The 21,799-nt window shown below is 39.6% G+C and overlaps 1 protein-coding gene across 1 annotated transcript in view; it reads left to right on the forward strand.

Annotated features, from left to right (window-relative positions):
- The first annotated feature begins 2,997 nt into the window (after window positions 1-2,997).
- The window catches only part of SYT9 (synaptotagmin IX), a 245,027-nt gene continuing 226,225 nt past the window's right edge, over window positions 2,998-21,799 (forward strand). The window contains exon 1 of the mRNA XM_011954351.1: window positions 2,998-3,392. Coding sequence (XP_011809741.1) covers window positions 3,248-3,392 — 145 coding nt within the window. The 5' untranslated portion in view covers window positions 2,998-3,247. The remainder of the gene's footprint in view (window positions 3,393-21,799) is intronic.

Here is a 21,799-nt window from a genome sequence, read left to right on the forward strand (position 1 = left end):
CCCAAATACTTATAGCCAACTGGTTTGATGATTCTTATAAAGAAACTAATCCTATTGGATCAGTACTCTACCTTTATGACCTAGTTTATTCTTAATTAAGTCCAATCTCCAAATACAGTGACATCAGGAATTAGGGCTTCAACAGCAGAATTTTCAGGGGACACAGTTCACTCTATAGCAGTATCTCCTTTCCCACATTTTTTCCTCATTCTTCTGGACCCCTCTCCAGCAAGATATCCTTTAAAAGTTGCAAGATCTTTTCCAGTCTAGACTCAGCTCAGAGTTTCACTTACACACATTCTGTCGAATGAAGTGAGTCACAAGGCAGGCCCAAATTCAAGGAGAAGGGGAATAGACTTGACTTGTTGATGGGAAGAGTAGTTAACTCACACATTCCAAAAGGACACATGGAATGGGAGGGATGGCTGTAGTTGTCTTTGGAAACAGTCTGTCAATTTGTCCTTGGACACATTGTTTAACCACCTGATTTTACTTTCTTTGCCTGTAAAATAGGAAATAATACTATCAACCACTTTGGGATGTTGTAAGTAATAGATTAAGACAGTGTGTTTAGCACCTAGTACATTGTAGTAGAAACATAACAGAAACAACAAAAACACATATGGGTTGTGCCCATACTATGTGGCAGCACTATTTATTTCTTTATGTAATCTTTGCAACAATCCAAAGATACATGTTATCTTTGAAATAAGATGAGAAACCCTAGGCACAAAAATGTTAACTTGTACAAGGTTGGTTGCATTGTAACTAGTCTGTCTAAATCTTGAATGTCTTACTATCTGCTTTATCCAAAAGGACACCTTATCCAGTGGACACTTTTTAGTTTTTTCTCCTTAAACTATATTTGAGAGTTTACAGTTGATGTTGTAGATCACTACTCCACCAAACACTCCTCCTCCCATGACCATTATGACTCCCCTCTGTACAATCTTTCCTCCTTCTCTGATTGCTACCTTCCAATCTGCTCTTTCATTTCTTCAACTCTTCTTTCTTGAAGGAACCATCCCATGTGGCAACTCAATTTCTACCTTTCCAGTGATGATTGCCAGTCTCTCCTAAACTCTAGGCTTGCATTTCTAAGTGTTATTAGGGTGTGAGCACATATGACCCATGTAACGTTTTGAAACATTTGTGCATTTTGCTTCTTTCTTATTCCATTTGTTACAATCTTGTCACTTAATACTTGAAATATTTTTCAAATTTGGATGTTTCTAGCAATCAGCTAATGCCTTTGGCCTGGTTTAGGCCTTCATCATTTCTTGCTTGGTTTATGAAAATCATTTTTTAACTGAACCTGTTGCTTTCAGTTCCTCACTGACATAATGGCATTAGTGTAATATTTTTACGTGCTTCAACACACATACCTTCTCACCATTACTTTATGGCTCCCTCACCCTGACCCCCAGCATCACACTATCTCTGGTGTCACCTTCTCTGTTCATGGCCTTTAGTGTAATATTTTTACGTGCTTCAACACACATACCTTCTCACCATTACTATACAGCTCCCCCACCCCCACCCCCAGCATCACACTATCTCTGGTGTCAACTTCTCTGTTCATGGCCTTTTTCTCCTTCTCTAGGGGTTCCCCCCTTTGAAGAAACAGCATCTGCTCAACCTCCCCTACAGGCTCCCTTAAAGCTGGTTTCTCCTTCCTCTGCTTGTCTCTTCGCAACTCTCTGGAGGCATCTTTACGTTTACAGCTTTGCGTTTTCTCTGCTATTCCCATATAAGTTCCCTGAAGCCCTAGTACCATTCACAGCAGGATTTCAAAGCTTGCCTGTTGCGTGAGCATTCTATGGGGTCCCAAATTACCTTTCTGTGCAATATGAATTGTGAGATGTCCGTAGAGACAGCACAACCTCATGGCTAAGAATGATAGTTACCAGTTCTAGAGATCCTACTGTAATTGTTCTAGAGTGGGGCCCTGAACACCAGTATTATAAAAAAGACAAAAGAAAAAGAAGGAAAAAAGAAAGAAAGAAAGAGAAAGAAAGAAGATAAAACTACTTTCATCATGTGTGAATTTGAGCAAGTAACACCTTTGTGAGTCCCCAGTCCCTAGTTTTTCATTGGTAAAATGAGGATAACAGTTACACAGACCTCGTTGAACTATGTACAGAATTAAATGAGATTATGCACCTAAAAGGCTTGTGGCACAGTGACACACACACACACAGTACTTCGTGGTTATTTCTAGGCTTTATTGCTTGAAAAGCTGAAAAGATGGGTGGATGAAAGGTGCCCTGAGGTTCCTTCCAACTCTCCAAGAGTCTGTGATACTCTTCCTTGGGTGCTGAAGACACTTTGGCAATGTTTGGATTTCCCAACCGTTGCTTAGAAAACTAACCGGGACCTAAGACGCCCAGGTAAGCCTCAGAGTCTTTCCCAGGAGTCATTTATTTATTTGATCTTAGTTCTGACCTAGAGCCTCCACCTTCTCCAAATCACCACGGTGGTCAAAAAGGGCCTGTGCTTGGGAAATCCTTCCTTTGTTGGCGAATCTTGGACCCAAACCCTGCATTTGGGCATCTGACACCCATAGGCCCATGGTTCAAACCCAGGCAGCTCTTTCCAAGTTCCAAGCAGGGACTCAATTCTGCGCATCTGGCGGGTGTGCCCAGATTGCAATCTTCGCACCAGGGATCCAAGAACGTGCTTCGGACACACGCAGGGTGGTGGAAGCGGGTGCTTGGTTTGCGTCAGGGCTGAGGGGTGGAGTAGCTCCAGCGCCCGGAGCGCGCACCCGCTCACACTCCCCAAGCCAGGGCGCGGCCACTGTGGGCGCGGGGTCCCAAACCAAGTCTCCCGCTCGGCCAGGAGCCGGGGAGTACCCCAGGTCCCCTTCTGGGGCCGCCGCGAGTCTACCCTGTGGCGCGCACTCCTGACCCGGCCCCGCCCCCCGGTGGCCGCGAGTAGCGGGCGGAGCGCAAGCAGAGAGGCGCTCTGGGCTGTGCGGCGCCGCCTCTCCTCGGTGTCGGGGGAGGGACGGAGGGACCCGGCGGGAGACAGAGAAAGCCTGACCGACCCGCTGGCGAAGAGCTGCATGCAACCGGTGGGAGATCAGGCCGGCTGGGTCTGAGGCTCGGGATCGGGCTCGGACCGTTTCCCGGCGGGTCCCTGGCGGTGAGCGCCGACGGCCCGGAAGCGGCGGCTCTGAGCTGGCAGGCGGAGGGCTGTCTCCTGCGCCCGCCTGCCCGGCGCGGTCCGAGGATGCGGGGGGGCGATGCCCGGGGCCAGGGACGCGCTCTGTCACCAGGCGCTGCAGCTGCTGGCCGAGCTCTGTGCCCGTGGGGCCCTGGAGCACGACAGCTGCCAGGATTTCATCTACCACCTGCGGGACCGTGCCAGACCCCGGCTCCGCGACCCAGGTGAGTGCCGCCACCGCTGCCTGAAGGGACCCAAGGGCCTTGGGCTGGGACTTGGAGCCGCACCGGGGCCTGAGGCAGAAGAGCGACGCGGACTGGGAGAGGGCGGGGACGGCCACTGAGCCAGGAGAAGGATCAAGAACCATCGCACTGTGGCCTGATGCTGTAGCCAGGCGGGGACCCGGGCGGTGGCTACTGCACGGAGGCCGAGTCCGGGTCGGCTGGGGCAGGGTTGGAGGGACCACGCCCGCCACCTGCGCTCCCATCGCCAGGGCTCCTGGGGGCGGCTCCCTAGCTCCGAGCTACGCTCTCCACTTCCTGGGCTATCTGCATTCAGAGCGAGGTGAGGCCGTGGCGGCCTCGGAGCCGTGGGAAGGAGGACGAGGCCGAAGGAAACTCTGGGAAGTTGGGAGTTGGGGACGGCCCCGGGCTGGGGCCGAATCCCACCGGGTGCTGCTCATCGTTTCTCCTGAGCGTCTAGTTTCTTTCCTTGGTCTGGGGTGAGAAGGGCGGGACGCGATCCGACGTTGGGCCGGGGACAGGGAGCTTCTGGTCTTGGGCAGACGGGCCTGAACCCATTCCCGGCGGGTCGCACGGCGTGGAGGTGGCCTGGGCCTGGGCGCTAGGCTCGACCAGCGACTACCGCAGGCCACACTGGGGTCCGTAGGCTCCTCGGTCCTGGCTTATGCACCTGTCGTTATTCCTAGTGAAAGTTGCAAAGCTCTTAACTTTGGAAAGTTCATTTATTTTGGCATTTGACCAATTAAGGTTGGAGGAGGGAGTTTTAGCGGAGCCATTTGCTTTTCCCGAGTTCCCTGTGTCTCCCAGGTCGTCTTATCCACTACTGGCTAGTGGAAAATGCATTCCTTCCAATGTTTGCTTGAGATGTTTCTCACCTGGAGAAATAGTTTTCTCGAATATTCTCCCAACCTAAGTACTTACCAGAAAAGCATATTGTGGTTGGATTGTTAAAAATGGGATGAGAAAATGGCCTTTCTCTTGATATTGCTATGTATAAATATTGGAAATGAGCTATTGCCTTGCAAAGTATCATGGACGAGCTGAAACCAATTTATTATATAAAAATCCATTTATCCAAAAGATAAATTAAAGAATTATTTGATTTATAACGAGTGTCACACTGAGCCAGACTTAAATAGTATCTCCTTGATATATTCAAGATGGGTGTGTGGGGTGAAGTCATCTGCTAAAATGTAAAAGTTTATATCAGATTTTCCCTACTGGAGGCTTTTTTTCTATTGAAAAAGAAAAAATATTGTTTTCCATTGCCAGTGGTTATACGTAAATTTATCGAAGGTGTTCTAAGTTGGGGAAGTTTGTCCTTAAGCAGCAGAAGTAGGACAATTATTTTACATGCTTTGCCCAAAGCAAGTGTTAGTATTGAAACATCTCACTTCCTTGCCTCTGACCCGACCACAAGTTTTCCTTGTTATCCCACATATGCAGTTGTCTTTGGCTTTACAAGAGAAGATGGATGAGGCCTATCTCCGAATCACATATTTTTGGCCAGTTTTCTGTCTCTGCTCCTTTTAATCCAGGGGCTGGATCCTGTGTTTTCAGGTTCTCTTCAGCCCCTACACCAGGCAACCCCCGAGAAAGAGTCACTAAGAAGACTTCTTACAAGAGTAAGTCTGATTCCTTGGCTGAGGAATAGCTATAGATAGGAGTCAACCTTGCTGCTCTGAGTTCCTGATATTAGTGCTCTCCTTTCTTAAACTAGGACACAGGGTTTTGAAGTAGCCCCATGCCCCTCTGGCTCTTTGGTTTGTGTTGGAAAGTAGCCAGCTCATGAGGGAAGGGGTGGGGGTGGGGGTTCGAGTGCAAGGTGAGAGGAAATGAGGCTAAAGATTACATCCTAAGTGCACCCTCTCCTTCAGGACGCTTTTCCCTTCATTTCCAAATCTCCCTTCATTTCCCTCCTTCCTTGCCTTGTCGACATTCATTCTTACATCAGATGCATTTGTCTTCATCCTTCTGAAGCAAGAGTGACTTTAATCTCTGAACCCTAAAAGCTGAGTAGGTAGAAAAGCTGCACCACACAACACCGTGTGAATGTCCTTGCTATGATAGTGTGAACCAGAACAACCATGCACAGCAGCCCTGAGACGTGGGTTCCTAGAGACAGTCATCTCTGTAAATGGATGACTTCTTTTTCTGTAAAGGAATCCACCTGAATGCCATGTCCTAGCTTTCTCTGTTATTGTCCATTCACGGCCACCCAGTGATAGCTAGGTTTCCTCAAGCTCAACTAAGGACTTTGGTTATAAAAGGAGAAAAAAGATATAATTTCCTGTGGAGAGCAAAGTGACCCTGCATCTAGGAAATTTACTTATTTTTTCAGAGGTGTGGAAAGACTAGGGCACAGACCAGTGGACCTGAGCCATCAGAAAGGTTATTTTTTGTCTGGGTAGTTATAGTGCCCTGTTGGGGGAGTACAGCACCCAGATTTCCCTGATTTGGTGTTCACAGAGGACTTGATGCAATTGTGATTTTAAAAAATAAGCCTAAGTTACAATTGGAACTAAAGTGCCTCATACAGTCTGTCATCTGTACCAACTTGTGGAAAGTAAAGTGCTGAGTGTGAGCACTTTCATCCATAGAAAGCAATTAGAATGTGCTGTTGGTTGCTTTTATGGTGTTTTGTATGTTACTGATGTAGGACATAAACTTGCAGGCCTCAGAGACTAGCCTTTAACGCAGAGGGAAGAGCAAGTGCAAAGGCCCTGAGGTGGGAGCATTATTGATATGATTCTAGAAATGGTGACTTCAGAGGTGGCTGGAGAGGCGTGAAAGAGATGGTGGTAAGAAAGAGAGAGTGGTAAGACATATGGTCAAGAGTTAGAGAGAGTGGATCATGCAGAGTCTTGTAAACCATTATAAAGACTTTGGTTTTTACTCTGAATGAGATGGGAAGCCATTAGAAGGTACTGAGCGGAGAATTGACAACACTTTGACTGCTATGTTGAAGAGCAAAGGTGAAGTCAGAGAAACCTCTTAGGAAGCTGTTTCAGAAATCCAGACAGAGGTGACAGTGACTTCAACAGCGATAGTGGCAATGGAGGTGATGAGAAGTAATTGGATTATGAACACAACTTGTGGGTACAGCCACAAGTATTTATTGAAGGAAGAGATGTGAAAGGTGAGAGAAGGGCAACTAAGGAAGCTTCAAAGGCTTTTTGACCTAAAAATTCCATGTACAAGTAGAAGTCTTCAGGAAGAAGGTAGGGGTGAGGAGGGAAATCATCAAGTTTATTTTTTATTTTATTTTAACTTTTTGTAACACATTAAGTGTGTGATGCCTCTTTAGATAGCCAGGCTGTTTTTCAGTTAAACAGTGACCTGAGGTATGACTATCCTCTTTAATGTCAATTGCTCTATGCTTGTATTTTATAACTGGAGACTTCGCTGTCAAGAAGATTAATTGGTTGTAGAACAGCATATATTGTTAGAAGGTTTTCCTTGTAGGGAATTAAAAGGTCTCTTAAATTTCTACCCATGGATCTTGATTATACTTTTTTTGGTCAAAAAGCATTAGTCTTATCCCTCTTCTCCATCATACACCTTTAGCTACTAGGAGGTAACCTATCCTAACTTCTCTAGATCCACTCTTTTCAAGGAACAGAAAGGAGGATTGGATCATGTAATGTCTAGGTCTTAAACATGTTTTTATCATTTTCTTTTTAAGTCTTTTCTTCTGTAGGGTGCCAACCATGTTTGTGCCAAGCACTTTATGTAGGTCATTTCACTAGTCCTCATAAGTCTTCTAAGCACTCATCTCTGTGTTCCAGCAGCAGTAGCAGCTTCTGGGAGCTTGTTAGAATCGGAGAATCTCAGTTATGTCCCAGACCCACTGAATATGAATCTGTATATTAACAGGATCCTCAGGTAAAAGTTGTAGACACATTAAAGTTCAAGAACCATGGTTAAAAGTGATTGATATATATGAGTAAACTGAAGTGTGGAGAAGTAAACTAGCCCAGGGCCATGGAGTCTATTTAAAAGAAGAATTGGGTCTAAGTTAAAATAGCTTCTTAGGTAGTCACATCACATATACTGAAAACTGAGGAGTTATTGTCAATGAATAACTAGGTATCTTTCATAAGAGCCACGCTTAGACCTACTTTCTGTCTTCTGTACTTGTATGATGGATTTAATCCCCAAGTGTAGGTCACATTCTATGTAGTTATAAAGATTCAGATTAGTATTTTTGATTATGAATTCTGTTATCCAGGATACTGGTTTTCCATTCATGTTCCAACTCCATACTCTGGAGATTTTTCTGCATGTTCTCTGTGTTTGTACCCAAGGTCTAGAAAAGCTTCAGCAGGTCAGAGTGTGAAGCAGAGCCTTAAGACTCGTGATTAGTGACTCTTCTCTCCACGTAAATATTACTCTATTCAAGAAAAGCTTTTTCTAGATCACTGGTTTTCAACTTTGGCTGTACATTAGGAATGCTTAGGGAGCTGGAACAAACAAACAGAAAAAACAAACAACAACAACAAAAACTACAAACGATTGGGCTGCACCCTAGACCAGTTTTAAATCACAGTCTCTGGGAAATGGGCCTGGTATCAGTATTTTTAAAGCTCATCTATTGATTCTGATGTGCAGCCAAGTAGAGAACAACCTTTGAGACCATTGGGCAAAGAATGCATCCACCTAACGCTTCTCAGCTCAGCTCACATTTGTTTCTTGCAAAGTTAGGAAAGATAGTATCAAATACCAGGAACCTTCACTGTTACCCTGTACAGCTAGCACCCATATCAACTGATTCTTAGCTTTCTTTTCACAACATTATCCCAAATTTTTATTTTGAGGGCTCGTTGAACATGTCATAAGGCTCTATTATGTCCATCCAATCTGAGAGGGGAAAAAACAAACCAGTCAAGAAAAATCTTGTCTAAATAGAGTGTCATTAAAAGGTCAGAATATAGAACCTTCACGAATGTCACCTTATGTTATAGTCAAGTCACTTATTAAAAAATGTACATGTAAAATAATAATTAAATATAGTTTCTATGAGAAAACCTCCAAAATAATCATCAAGATTAAATATTAGTCTTGATTCAAATTTTTCTAAGATAGTCAAAAGAGAATCCATCTTGAAACACTGGATGTTTATGAATAGACCTTGGTGTGATTATGCACAATGGGATTAATTTTTTAAAATTAATGTTAATTGCAATCAGGAAAAAGAGTCTTCTAAGGAATGGGTGGCATATCGGATGCACAATATGTGAAGATCTAATTTACATTTACTTCAGTGACATTTTAGGGCTCCTTCATAAATATTTTATTTAAACAAGTGTGTTTTCATTTCTGCGGTACTCCTCTACATGGACCAGTGAGTGGTTTAGTCATGAGGTAATTATTAAGAGGGGAAAACAAAAGCAAATTGTGGTAAAGGCATCGCAGGCAGTCCTATGGCCAGCTGCCTCTTTCACAATAAACAATCAAAAACACAAACTTTTTGATGTGGGATAAACTCTCAAGGAAATATTAAACCGATACCTAAAGGAAATCATCCTAAAATTTTCTATTGTATATAGAGCATAGATGTTGCTTGCACTGAAAAAGCATTGAGGCACTTTTATGTTTGTGGTACAAGTGCAATTTCCCATATGGTTGGCTTAAAAACATTCATAATCTCTTCCTAACAGGTTCACTCGAGGGAATTAACAAGTTCACACTCCAAAGTGTATAGAGAAAGTGGAGGAGCTTAGTGAGAGGCATAAATGGGGGAGCAATCTCACTTGTGAAAGGATAAGTATGGAGTATGCATTTCTATTTTCTGAATGAAGTTGAATAAAATCACCATTTGTGGAGAAGTTTTCTGTGTTCACTGCAATCTTGGAGCAAGAAATGTGCATCACAACTTCTTTTTCTTTCAAATGTTTCATTTGGTGGGCTCTAGGAAGGGCTTTAGACCACATCAAATCCTGAGGACTAGGCTCTGCAGATCTCTTTGAAATCTTCATATGTCCTTGAACATGTATTTTATCACACAAAAAATTTAAATCAACATTGATAGAACTGCACCTGAGAGAAAAAATATCTTCCAGGACATCAAGATGACAAAATGATATAAGCAAGGACTTTGGAGTTAGAATCTGACTGCACTTACTACCTTAGTGACCTTGAGTAAAATATTTCAGTCTTCATTTTATTCATCTGTAAAATGGGAGTGGAAGATTGCTGTAATACTGTGCCCAGAGTAAATGCCCAAATAAGTGATCAGTAAATTGATGTTGTTGGTAGTATCACCTGCCCATGTTTCCTTTCAGCTGTAGTCCACAAACATGTTTATATTTTACCACTTGTAATTATTTGTAGGCTAAATTTACTTTTTACTGTTTTGTAAACTTAGCATTTTATTATCTCTTATTAGCTGTGTGTTTCTGGACAAGTTATTTAACCTCTGTGTCCTCATTTTCTCACCAGTAAAATGTATTACTAGTATCTGGGTTACTAGTATCCAGATAAAGTATAGACTGCCAGTTCAATTTGAATTTCAGATAAACAATGGGTAATAATGTGTGGCACATAATTATACAAAACAATTATCTGTTGTTTATCTGAAATTCAAATTGAACTGGGCATCCTATAATTTTATTTGGTGATGCTGACAACCCTATACTAACTAGTACCTAACTCACAATGCATATGAAATACCATAGTATCTGGTATATGCTCATAGTAATACACATAGTAAATGCCCAATAAATACTAGCCATTATTTCTATTATTATAATTTTCCCATTGTTAACACTTATTATTATGTAATTATTATTATTATTATTGTGAAGACTAAGTATATTCCAAAGAATGGCTATACCTTTTTTATTAAACCATTCTTTTGAGGCTATTCTAGCTTGTAATTTTTCTTTTTTTTTTAGTGTGAATAATGTCTTGTATTTATAGTTCCCTATTTCCTTTTGGGAAAAATTTTTCATGATAAATTATAAACAGTGAGCCCTAATTGCTTTCGGTAGATCTATGTTAGTTAGCCCTGCTACATGTCAACAGTAAATCTGCTAGTGAATTAGGTGTATAATGTGAACAAAAAGTTGCTAATTTGACATGGTTTAAATAGCTGCCTAGTTGTTTTGATTTGTGTCTTTTTTTTTGTTGGTAGGACTGAATATTTTTTGTTTTGAACCTTCTTATATTTACTCTTATGTGATTTTTTGTGTTCTCTACCATATTCTCTATCATGTGCCAGTTTATTTTTTGAGAATCTTAATGTTTTTTCTACCAGTTTCCATTAATTAGAATGTAAATATTCTGTCAAATTAGCTCACAGAAGGAGTATTGTATAGTGAATGAGCTCAGGTTGTCTGACTATAATCAACCCATTATATTAAAGTGTCTTTTGAAATTTCAGGGGTGCTTCAATAAATAGGGATTAGTTGTAACATTCTTTTCCAGTGCAAAATGCTGCATTCATTAATATGAAATATGAGAAAAGTTGTTATAATTTGAATCTCTTTTTCTTTGTGTTTTCTTTCCCACTCCAAACCACCCCACCCTACCCTTATGTAGCTGTTACTTAACCACATAGAATTGGTCAATCTTTTCTAGTTATAATTAAGTTAAATTCCAAAAACATTTATTGAGGGCCCCTTAAGTGCTATGTACAAGGTTGGGCATCTGTCATTCAAAGATACATTAGACATGCTTACTGCCCCTATGGAATTGACATAAAACAATAATGGCAATTAATAAAATCAAGAAGGGAGATATCTGCTGGATACAGTACAGATAAAAGAGTAGAGACGTAATTAGCTGACTTGAGCAGATCTGCAGAGGCTTCCAACAGAAGGCTATTCTTGGGCAGAAGAGTTTGCCTGGAATATGTTGGTGGGAAGAGCGTTCTAGGAATTTACAAAGGTCCTAACACAGAAGAGGATGAATTCTGGGTAACAGTAAGTTGAGTGTGTTTTGCGAATGTTGAGAGATGGATCTGCTCTAGTAAACAATGGTCAAATCAGATCACGAAAGCCCCTGTATGCCATTGCCAAAATCCCACTGAGGGCTGACTGGAGCACTCTGATGCAGAAATCTTGAAAGAAGTACAATTTATATGATAAGCCCAAAGCATCCATTCTCAGCAAAGCACACCAGGAGATTTCAGTTCCGTGAATGCAACTTCTCAAGTCTTCCTGGTTCCTCATGGAAAATATACTCAGGTTACTGGCAAAGATGTTCTTTCTGTCCAAGATAAGGTCCTCACAGATTGGAATCAATGAATGGAAGTTTACCCATTTTAGATCTCCAACATGTCACCCAAAACCCAACTGTAGTTACCTTGAATAGTTGTAAAGACTGCCTTTAGCAAGTTTAGTCATCTGGTTCAAACATCTGGATTCCAGATATAATTCCTGACTATGCCAACAGTGACATCTTGCTTCCTTGCCTGGTTATTTAATAATGAAAAAAGCAATGTGTTCAGCTGCATTGTAACTACCCAGTCTGTGCATGTGCACAGTCTGTTTTCTCTGAAGTTATAGGGCCCAAGAGGGAATAAGCATGGCAGGCCTGCCTAGTGCCCACCAAACCATGCTGTAGAGATGGTTGTTTTATCTGTGTACAGGGGCTACCAATTAACAGGCATAATTTTTAAAAATAATTGATTGAATGCCCTTAAGTGGGTCACATGCTGTCCATTTCTAATATCGGCCTCCTCGTCCCCACCCCATACATGTACACTTTGCTTATCACATTTTTGGGACATGCCTGCCTATTGAAGACATCTTAGTTTGTATCAGCTGTAGCACTGCAGAACCATTAAAAGAGTTTACGCTGAAAATTCAGGTGAGTTTTATCCCTTAATTTGGTATTCTGGAGACCGGATGAAAATTGATTGGAGAGGCTGTAGTTGGGGATGCCAGTTATTTGCTCATCATATGTTTATTGAGCATCTGCTAAGCACCAGGCTCTGTCGTAAGTATGTACAAATGTAGATATCTAGACACAGTATTGTATATACAGTAGGGAATCAAACAGAAAGTTAAAAGTTTGTCCCCATGAAACTTACATTTTGGTGAAAGGAAAATGATAATATATATGTAAATTATATAGTATGTTAGATAGTAGTAAGTGCTAAGAAAAAAAAAAAAGCATGGAAAGAGACCAAGACATAAAGACTAAACTGGCATCACTGAGAAGTTGACAAATGAGTAAAGGTCAGAAGGAAATGTGGGAGCAGGATACGCATGTAGCAGGGGAAGAGCATTCCAGGCAGGAGAGCAGCGGGTACAAAGATCCCAAGGCAGGATCGTGCTTGACATGTTTAGGTACTAGCCAAGGGTTAGTATGACTGTGGTGAGGTTGGCAAAAAAGAGAGTAGTAGTAGATGAGGTCAGAGAGGGGATGGCGGACTGATTATAGGCCTCTATAAGCCTTTTATTTTTTTAAGTGACTTTTACTTGCAGTAAGATAGGAAGACATTAGCAAGTTTTATCAGAAGAGAGATAACATCTGACTTAGGAAGAGAAAGGATCACTCTGACCAGCACATAGAAAACAGACTATAGGAGGGTAAGGTTGAAGTTAGGGAGAGGAGTTATAAGGCTGTTGTAATCATGTAGGTGAAAAATGGTGGTGGCTTGGACCAGAGTGATAGCAGTGGAGATAGTAGGAGGTGGTCAGATTCTGGGCAGCTGGAAGGTGGAGAAGACAATATTTACTAATGGATGGATATTGAGTGTGAAAGAGAGGAGTCAAGACTAAGACTGTGGCCTGAGCAGCTAGGAGAATAGAGTTGTAGGAGAAGTAAGCTTGAGGGGCATGACCAGCAGCTCAGTTTTTGATGTGGGATGTTGGAAATGCTTATTAGTGAGTCCAGTGGGGATACAGACTAGACGGTTGGATATATGAGCCTGGAGTTTGGGAAAGATGGCTAGGCTGAAGGTATAAACATGGGAGTTGTCAGCATGTATGTGATATTTAAAATGAGTCTGGCTGAAATTATCTAGGAAGGCAAAGTGAACAGGAGAGTGAAGAGGACCCGGACTAAGTTCTAGAACTGTCCAACAGTAAGAGGCTAGAGAGAACGTGAGGAACCACAAAGGAAGATTAATGAAGAGACACTAGAAATGAAAGAGAAAATCCAAGCAAGAGTGTTGACCTGGAAGCCAAGATTAACAAGAAGGTAATCAAATAAGAAGGAATAAGCAACTGTGTCCAGCGCTACTGTTAGGTCAAGCAGAATGAAGACTAGGTACTCACCATTGCAAGTAGTGATGCAGGGGTCATTGGAAGTGATGTTGACAAGCATTTTTGATAGAGAGGTGGGAACAAGAGCCTGATTGGCATGGCTGTAAGAGAGATTGAAGGGAGAGGAATTGGGGCAGTGAAGCCGGAATATTCATTTAAGTTTTTCTGCTGACAAGAGCAAATAAATGGCATAGTAGCTGCCAGTGAGGGAAGTGAGATCAAGGGTTTTATTTATTTATTTATTTATTTATTCATTCATAAGTTACGAGACTTAACAGCACCAAGGTGATGGGAATGACTAGTACAGAACAAAAATTCATGATATAGGATAAAGAGGGGAGGATTGCTAGAATGATATACTTGGTTGAGAAGTTGGGTATATTTCCCAAGAGTTCAGTGTAGGCATTTAGGCACCACAGGCACATAGATGATATTTAAAGCCAAAAAACTAGATGAGCTTACTGTCTTAATCCATTTGCACTGCCCTAGCAAAATTACCATAAGCTGGGTAGCTTATGAAAAACAAACATTTATTTCTCACAGTTCTGCAGGCTGGAAAGTCCAAGAGCAAGGAGCTGTCAGATGCAGTGTCAGGTGAAGGCCTGTTCCTCATAGAGAGCACCTTCTCTCTGTGTCCTCACATGGTGGAAGGGGTTTCTTTCATAAGGGCATTAATCCCATTCTTGGGGGCTCTGCCCTCATAGTCTAGTCACTTCCCCAAAAGCCCTAGCTCTTAGCATTTTTCATACTAGGGATTAGGTTTCAATATATGAATTTGGGGAGGACACAAACATTCAGACCTTCACATTTACCAAGGGGTGAATAAAAAATAGAAAAGAAGTCAAACAACTGATTAGAAGTCAGAGAAATGTGCAGGAACCAATAAGGAGACTGAGAAGGACCAGAAAGTAATGTGGGAGAAAAATCAAGACCATGCTGGCTTGGAAATTAAGAAAGTATTCCTAGGTGGAAGGAAGGATCCCCTGAGTTAAACGCAGCTGATAGGTCAAGTAAGATGACAACCAAGAACTGACCATTGCATTTAATAACATGGAGGCTGATTGGTGACCTTGAACCGAGTGGTTTTGGAGGAGTGGTGCCTGAGTGGAATTGGTGAAGGTCTAACTAGAGTCTTTTAAAAAGAGAATGAGAGGAGAGAAATTGAGGGAAAAGTAAGCAATTTTTTTGAATTATTTTGTGAAGGGAAAGGGAGGAGAAACTGAATCAAAAGAAGGCTTTTAAAGGAAAGACAAAATAACTATATATTTATATTCTGGAGAGAGGGAAAATGATGTAGAGGATTGAACTACTGGAGTGATGTGCTAAGTAGGCTGAGTAGGTGGGTTTTTCAACAACACTTTATTCATTGTCAAGAAGTCAGGGCAGAATATGTGGGCACAGGTGGGCAGATGTGGTTTGGGATTCTTGCAGAAGTTTGCCTTCTGATTGTTCTTCTATTCTTGGTGAAATAGGAAGCAGCAAATTTATAGTCTGAGAGTGGGGATGGTTAGGAAGTAATGGCAACTTGAAAATAAGAGGGTTATAAATGTCTAGGAGAGTGGAAGAGCAAATTGATTAGGGAAGGAAGTGTGATTGCCAGGCAATACCAAGGGCCTGCTTGAAGTTGGCGATCATGAATTTAAAGTGATTTCCATCAGCATAGGTATGTGTTTTTCTTCCATGTTCAACTGTTTTTGTGCAGTCATGGAAGAGAGGGAAGTTTGTGTTTAAGCCAGGGTTGTGTGTATGCAGAACGAGGAAAGAGTGGCAAAAGAGTTGAGGGTATATACAATAGATTGGAATGATTGATTCTGAAATTTCATCAGAGCAAGGAGAGAAAAGCAGATATGTAAAAGGATTAGGGGTAGTGAAGACATGGTAGGATTAGTGGATTGTAGGTCCTGGAGGGGTGGAATGCTTGTTGAAAATGCAGTGAGGAGAAAGGGGTCAGAGAGTGAGATGTTTGAAATCAGGATTCTGGAGGAGTTGCAATTGTTGGCATGACCAGGTCCAGGACATGATCACGAGAGGCGTGATGGGGAGAGGGGAACAAATGATTGAAGATAGGAGCTCAAAGAACTACAGGCCCAGGGTTTTGGAAGTGCTGTAGACATGAATATTGGGTTTGCTGAGAATTATGACGAAAGTAGTTTTGGAAAGAGTGACAGTAAGCCAGCAATTGAGCTCTTCCAGGAATGTGGGGGAAGCGATCTGAGGAATTATAGATGTCTACAACAAGGATGGGTGGGTGGTTGTGGTGTAGTGGTGTGGTCAGACAATGTGAGATTTCAAGCTGGGTATTTTTAAAGAAAACAGCAGCAGGCAGTAAACTATGAATTTTTACTTAAGTAGAAGTGTTGAAGGAATATTTTAAGGCAGTAGAGATGCCTTAAGAGATATTTAAGAGATAAAATAATTAGTAATGATATGAAATAGAGAGATCCTGATTCCCAATTTTTTGCATATGTGCCTGGAAAGATGTCCCTATAACTTATTAGGTTTACCACAGGAAGTCAAGCACATTTTGTGGGAAAATAATGAGATTAATTTTAAACACATTAAGTTTGGGATGTATATGACATCTCATGCAGATGTCCAGGGCAGTTGACTGGTGGAAAACTGGGAAGAAGTTACTGGAAATAAGGAGGGTGAAAAACGGTTGAATGTCAAGGCCCCTTGCAACTCGAAGATTTTTGTAAAGTGGTTCCCGGTTCCAGCTATGCATCAAAATCAGTTAAGGAACTTTTGAAGACACAACTACCCTGTCCCAAGATTGACCAAATCAGCCTTCAAGGGTGACATCTAAAATACCTCTACACAACTAGGGTTGCAAATGACATGCACTTACGGCCTTCGTGGTTTACAATTACTTTTTACAGCCCCTTTGTCAAAATAAATGCTCAAACTGTCTATGTAAAACTTTTATAAAATATTAGGCAAAGAAACCCAAACTTGAAAATGTGTTTTCTATCTCTGATGGATTCTTTCTTTTTTTTAACCACAATGAATTTTCTCTAATTATTAGTTAGTACAGCTACTCTTGGCACAATTACTAATAAATTATGTAGAAAATTTAGCTCTAGGATGTAACTGTAGTGTCCTAGCCCTAAGTAAAATCATGGTCTTCTTTATCTCTAGGCGAGTAATATGATTATCATTTGTTCTTACTTTAGGATAACCATGCAGTACATAAACCCTGTGAAAATCGGGCCATGAGGTTAGAGAATAACATGGTTACTTGATTCCTGTAGGCTATAAATCATCCTAGCAAATATGCTCACTTCTTGTCAGAAAAATCTGCGAAACAGAGAAAGAAGCTGGACAAGAATGAGGAGGCCACATTAGAATCACTTTTATCACTTTTAACTTGGGAGTCATAGGATCCCAAGTTAAACATATTTCCATTCTTATTTTTCCAAATAATATGAATGTCAATTGCTGGCATAGCTGAGCTAGCTCTGAAGGCTTCCCAAATCATTTCAGAGGAAATGAGAAAACAGTGCTGCTTGCTCTTCTTTAATCTGTTCCACCGTGACTGCTACTTTAGATTTAATATAACTGTAATATTGCAAATTTATAGGTCATCCTTCTTCTGAGGCTTTTAAAGTACTTTATGTGTATTACTTTAATTTTTAGGGAACTCAGATTCATTGTCTTATGGAATCTATTTCAGAGGGAATCTACAAAGAGAACTAGAAAATCCCCCAAAGTGTTTCTTTTTTTTCTTCCAGATGCCTTTGGTAGGAAAATTCATTGATTCTAACTCCACACTGCTTTAGAGGCCATTTATGTGTGGATTACTGTTGGCTTCTCTTGGGGAGAATCTAATCCCCACAAGTTCAGTTAGAGAGGATCCACTCTGCACGCTGATAAAGATTAAAACTGCAGCTCTTTTCCATTGCATTGTCTTCTTTTTTTATCTTTTAATTTTGTCTAATGCTTCAGTAATTCAATCACATCTGCCTTCCCAGTGCCTCAGTATGTGGGAACCGGGAAGTTAAATTGGGCAGATTAACAAAACAGGAGCTCTACTTCATGTGCCTTTATAGTAAAATGTGATGTCTTAGGGTTTGCAGTGGTGTCCCATAGTGCCAGAGACAATCATCAGATTTGACCCAGGGAAACTCCTGGAGAAAAGTGAGTAGTAAATAGTGGCTTTAATGATGCAATTAGAACATGGGGGATTGTCAGAAGAGGATCAGAGTTAGCTTTGTAGTACCTGATTCCTTAAATGTTTAGGAAATAGTTTCATTAAATATAGTAAAATATTTGTCTACTGATTTATATTGCTTTTAATCTTCTCTTTTTCCAAAATCTCATGCTAATTAAATTAACATTCCTATAAAAAACATACTGAATAAAATATATGTCATTAAGTGAGACTTATTTTAGGTTCATAAATAGTACAATAAACTATGAAGACTTAGAAGTCATAAACTTTTACTTTTCATTAATGAAGCAATATGTAAATATATAAAACCAAGTTTGTTATAACTTTACAAATTAGAAAAATGAGAATTATGTTGGAGACTACAATACTTCACTAGTAATAGAATGCATCAAATAGACAAAATAAATACATAGAGGATAGAAGTCATATAGTTAAAATAATAAAGAAAAATCATATTGACAAAACATTTAAAAAATTAATCAGCACGTGATTAATTTTTTAGACATGACAATACAAAGGAAAAGTTAATTCCAACAGGTAAAAATTGCATGCGCCACATTTACTGACCATAAAATAATCAATGAGTGAATCAATGAGTGATTAAGAAGTAACAACAACAATACCAAAACTCTAAACACTTAAAAATTGAACTCTTTCAGAGATCTCTTGAGTTAAAAAAATCAGAAATGGACACTGAAATTATAGACGTTGAGAACACAATGGAGTATAACCAAAGCTATATTTAGATGAAAATTTCTAATTCTAAGTTGTTAATAGCAAATAAATACAGCAATAGGAAAAAAATGCATTGAAGTTAAGAGCCTAAAAATAGAAAAGTAAAGCAAATCAAAAGAAGAAAAAAAAAGAGCAAAGCATCAGTAAAACCGAAAGAAGAAATTACTGAATTAGAAAGTGAAAAAAAACCAAAGAAGCAGTGTTAATAAATAAAACCCAGGTGTGTCATTCTGAAATGAAAAATAAATATTGTGCTATTCTGATTAAGGAAAAAATGAGAAAGCACAAATATAAAGCAAAAAGAACAAGAAAGAGGATTTAATAACAGATATAGAAGACAATAGAAAGCATAAGAAAATGTCATATATGCCAATGATGTAGAGGTACAAATTGAGTGGAAGGCATAAACATCTTAGAGTGAGTATAAAAATATTTAGAAGAAATTGAAAGGTGGTCAAAGAACTTTCTGTGTAGAAAGGTATAGGCCTAAATATTTTTATAGCTCAAGTAACAAAATATTAAGTACTACATCAGCCCTCTTATTTGTTGGAACCACAAATAGTCATTACAAATTTGTGTTGTCATTGCAACAAAAGTTTTCAGTGAGTACAAGAATTAAAGGTCATCAGCACTTCCATTAACAATCACTGTTAATACTTTTACCAGAAGTGGTATTGCTAGGCTTATGCACATTAAATATTTTGATATAAAATTAACAAATTGTCCTCTACAAAGGTTTAACAATAATTCATATACTGTAGAAACTATACTGTGGCATAGAAAAAACATGGAAGGCATCCTAATTTACTATGTGAGGCTAGTATCACACTAATATCAAATCTGACAAAGACAATAGTAAAGAAATCTTGATACCAGTCTCAGTTAAGCACATAAATATATTGTAAATAATAGTAAAACAAATACAGCTTTGTATTAAAAATAATGATGTACTGTAACCTGGTGAGGATTTAAGACTACAGGAATGGTAAAATACTAGGAAGCCTAGTATTGCACAGATAGGTTTTTTTGTTTTATATATACAATTATTTTAACTTTTGATGATTTATGCAAAATAAGTCACAAACTGTACACATTTTCCCCTATCTCCAGTCATTCTCTGATTTTAAAAATATAACTGTATTGAGACATGTTTTACATATTATAGAATTCACCCTGAAAGTGTACAATGGAATTATTTTTTAGTAAATGTGTGAAGTTGTGCAAACATCGCTATAAATCAGTTTTCGAACATTTTCAACATTCCAGGAAGATTCCTCATATCCATTCTCTGTTAATCCCTGACTCAGGAGACTACTAATCTACTTTCTGTCTCTATTAATGTGTCTGTTCTAGACGTTTCATATAAATGGAATCATACAATATGTGATCTCTTCTGAGACTGGGTTCCTTCCCTTAGCATAATGTTTTGGAGGCCTGGCTATATCATAGCATGTGTCATTAGTTCTTTCCTTTTTATTACTGATTAATATTCCATTAGATGGATGTATTTCATTTTATTTATTCGTTTACCAGCTGATGGACATTTGGCTTGTTTCCAATTTTGTGCTGTTGTGACATGGCAATATAGTATCTGGTAAAGATGGCATTTCAAATCAGTCGATGAGGGGAGAAAATGGGTTATTCAGAAAATGGGGTTGAGATAATTGAGTAACTATTTGGGAAAAACATTATATGCCTGCTCCCAAAATTTTTCATGTGGTTTAAATTTTACAAATATAACTGCTAAAATTCCAAAGGAAATTATGTGATAATCATTTTACAATCAGAATACTGTATAGATGACAGCAAAACAATAACAGCAGGTTAGACACAGAGGTAAATTTTTAAAATTCTTTCATGTAAAGAGACCTAGGAGTAGTCTTCCCAGGTCTGAGAGGCTCTAGGTAGTCTTAAGATTCAGATTCCTTCTGTCTTTCTATGTTTGCCTTCTTTAGTGCATGACTTCAAATTTGAAGTCACGTTATGGGCTAATATAGCCATATTAGCTGGAATTCCAGCACTTACATTTGCATCCCTGAGAAAGACAAAAACCTCACTTTCGACCTGAGTCTGCTCTTTTAGAGTAACCTTCCTCGAAGTCCCACTCTATACTTGTGCTTTCATCTCATTGATCAGAATTTAGTCATATTGCCATCCCTAGCTACTAGAAAGTTGAGAAATGTAGCCTTTTAGCTTGATATATTTTCACTTCAAATGCAATTTAACTTCTCTTATTTTGGAAAAGGGGGAAAACAGATATGGGGTGGCAACTACCAGTGTCTGTGATCTTTGTAGTAGGTGAAGCCTTCCTTAGCATGACCCTAAAGCCAAAAACTGTAAAAGACAAGGTTGACAGATTTTGAAAAGCACAACAGCAGAAGCATTTTTATTTTGCAAAGTTCATTGTCAGCAAAATTAAAACAAACTTCAAAGTGGGACAAAATAATAACAATGAATGATAGAGGATTAAAATTCTTAAAATGTACTGCTGAAATACACAGTCAAGTGTAAGACACACTTGACTGTGCCTTTTGGAGAGAGTGTATCAATTCTTTGATTACTCCTTAAATGTACAATAATACCATATTGACAGTGTTTATTCTTTTATATATATATATATATATTTTTTTTTTTAATCATGTTGACCTTTTAGCAAGAGGGTGCCTTTTTTTTTTTGTATGGGGCATTATTAGTTTAATTCTCTCCCCTCAAGGGCACATTTTATGCTCATCCATTAAATGCAGCTCACAAATGCTGTTATAGGCTGTTTGATTTAGGACAGATTCAGCTAGATTACCTGAATGCTCAATTAATTGCCACAGTGAGAATTGTTTGCTTTCAAATTGATAAGAAGATCAAATCAGTAGCCATTCTCAGTTCAGTGCTTCATCAGGAAGTGAATTAAAGCAAAACCATTAGTGGTCATTTTTCTAAATGCTAATCAGTGAATTTCAAATTGTAGAAGAAAATTGTGTGTTTTTAGTGGTTATTATAGATAAGTGTTTTGAACTGAGTTCAGGACTTCGGGACATTGAAAGAGGGCATGGTTTCTAGCCATATTGCTTAGACAACAATAATTCCTCACAGCTTTCTGTTAATATCTTCTGATAACAAGCAAGTTGGAGCCAAGTGGCTTTGGCTATTTGGTATCCTTGGTAACCACTGTTAGATGATGAATTGAATCAGTTAAAATTAATTTCTTGTGAAAAGCTGCTTCCATGAGAGGATACTGACTTTGATGTTTAGATGCACAAGATACATATATA

This window comes from Colobus angolensis, unplaced genomic scaffold (genome assembly GCF_000951035.1).
Source record: "Colobus angolensis palliatus isolate OR3802 unplaced genomic scaffold, Cang.pa_1.0 Scaffold381, whole genome shotgun sequence".
Classification (NCBI taxonomy): Eukaryota; Metazoa; Chordata; class Mammalia; order Primates; family Cercopithecidae; genus Colobus; species Colobus angolensis.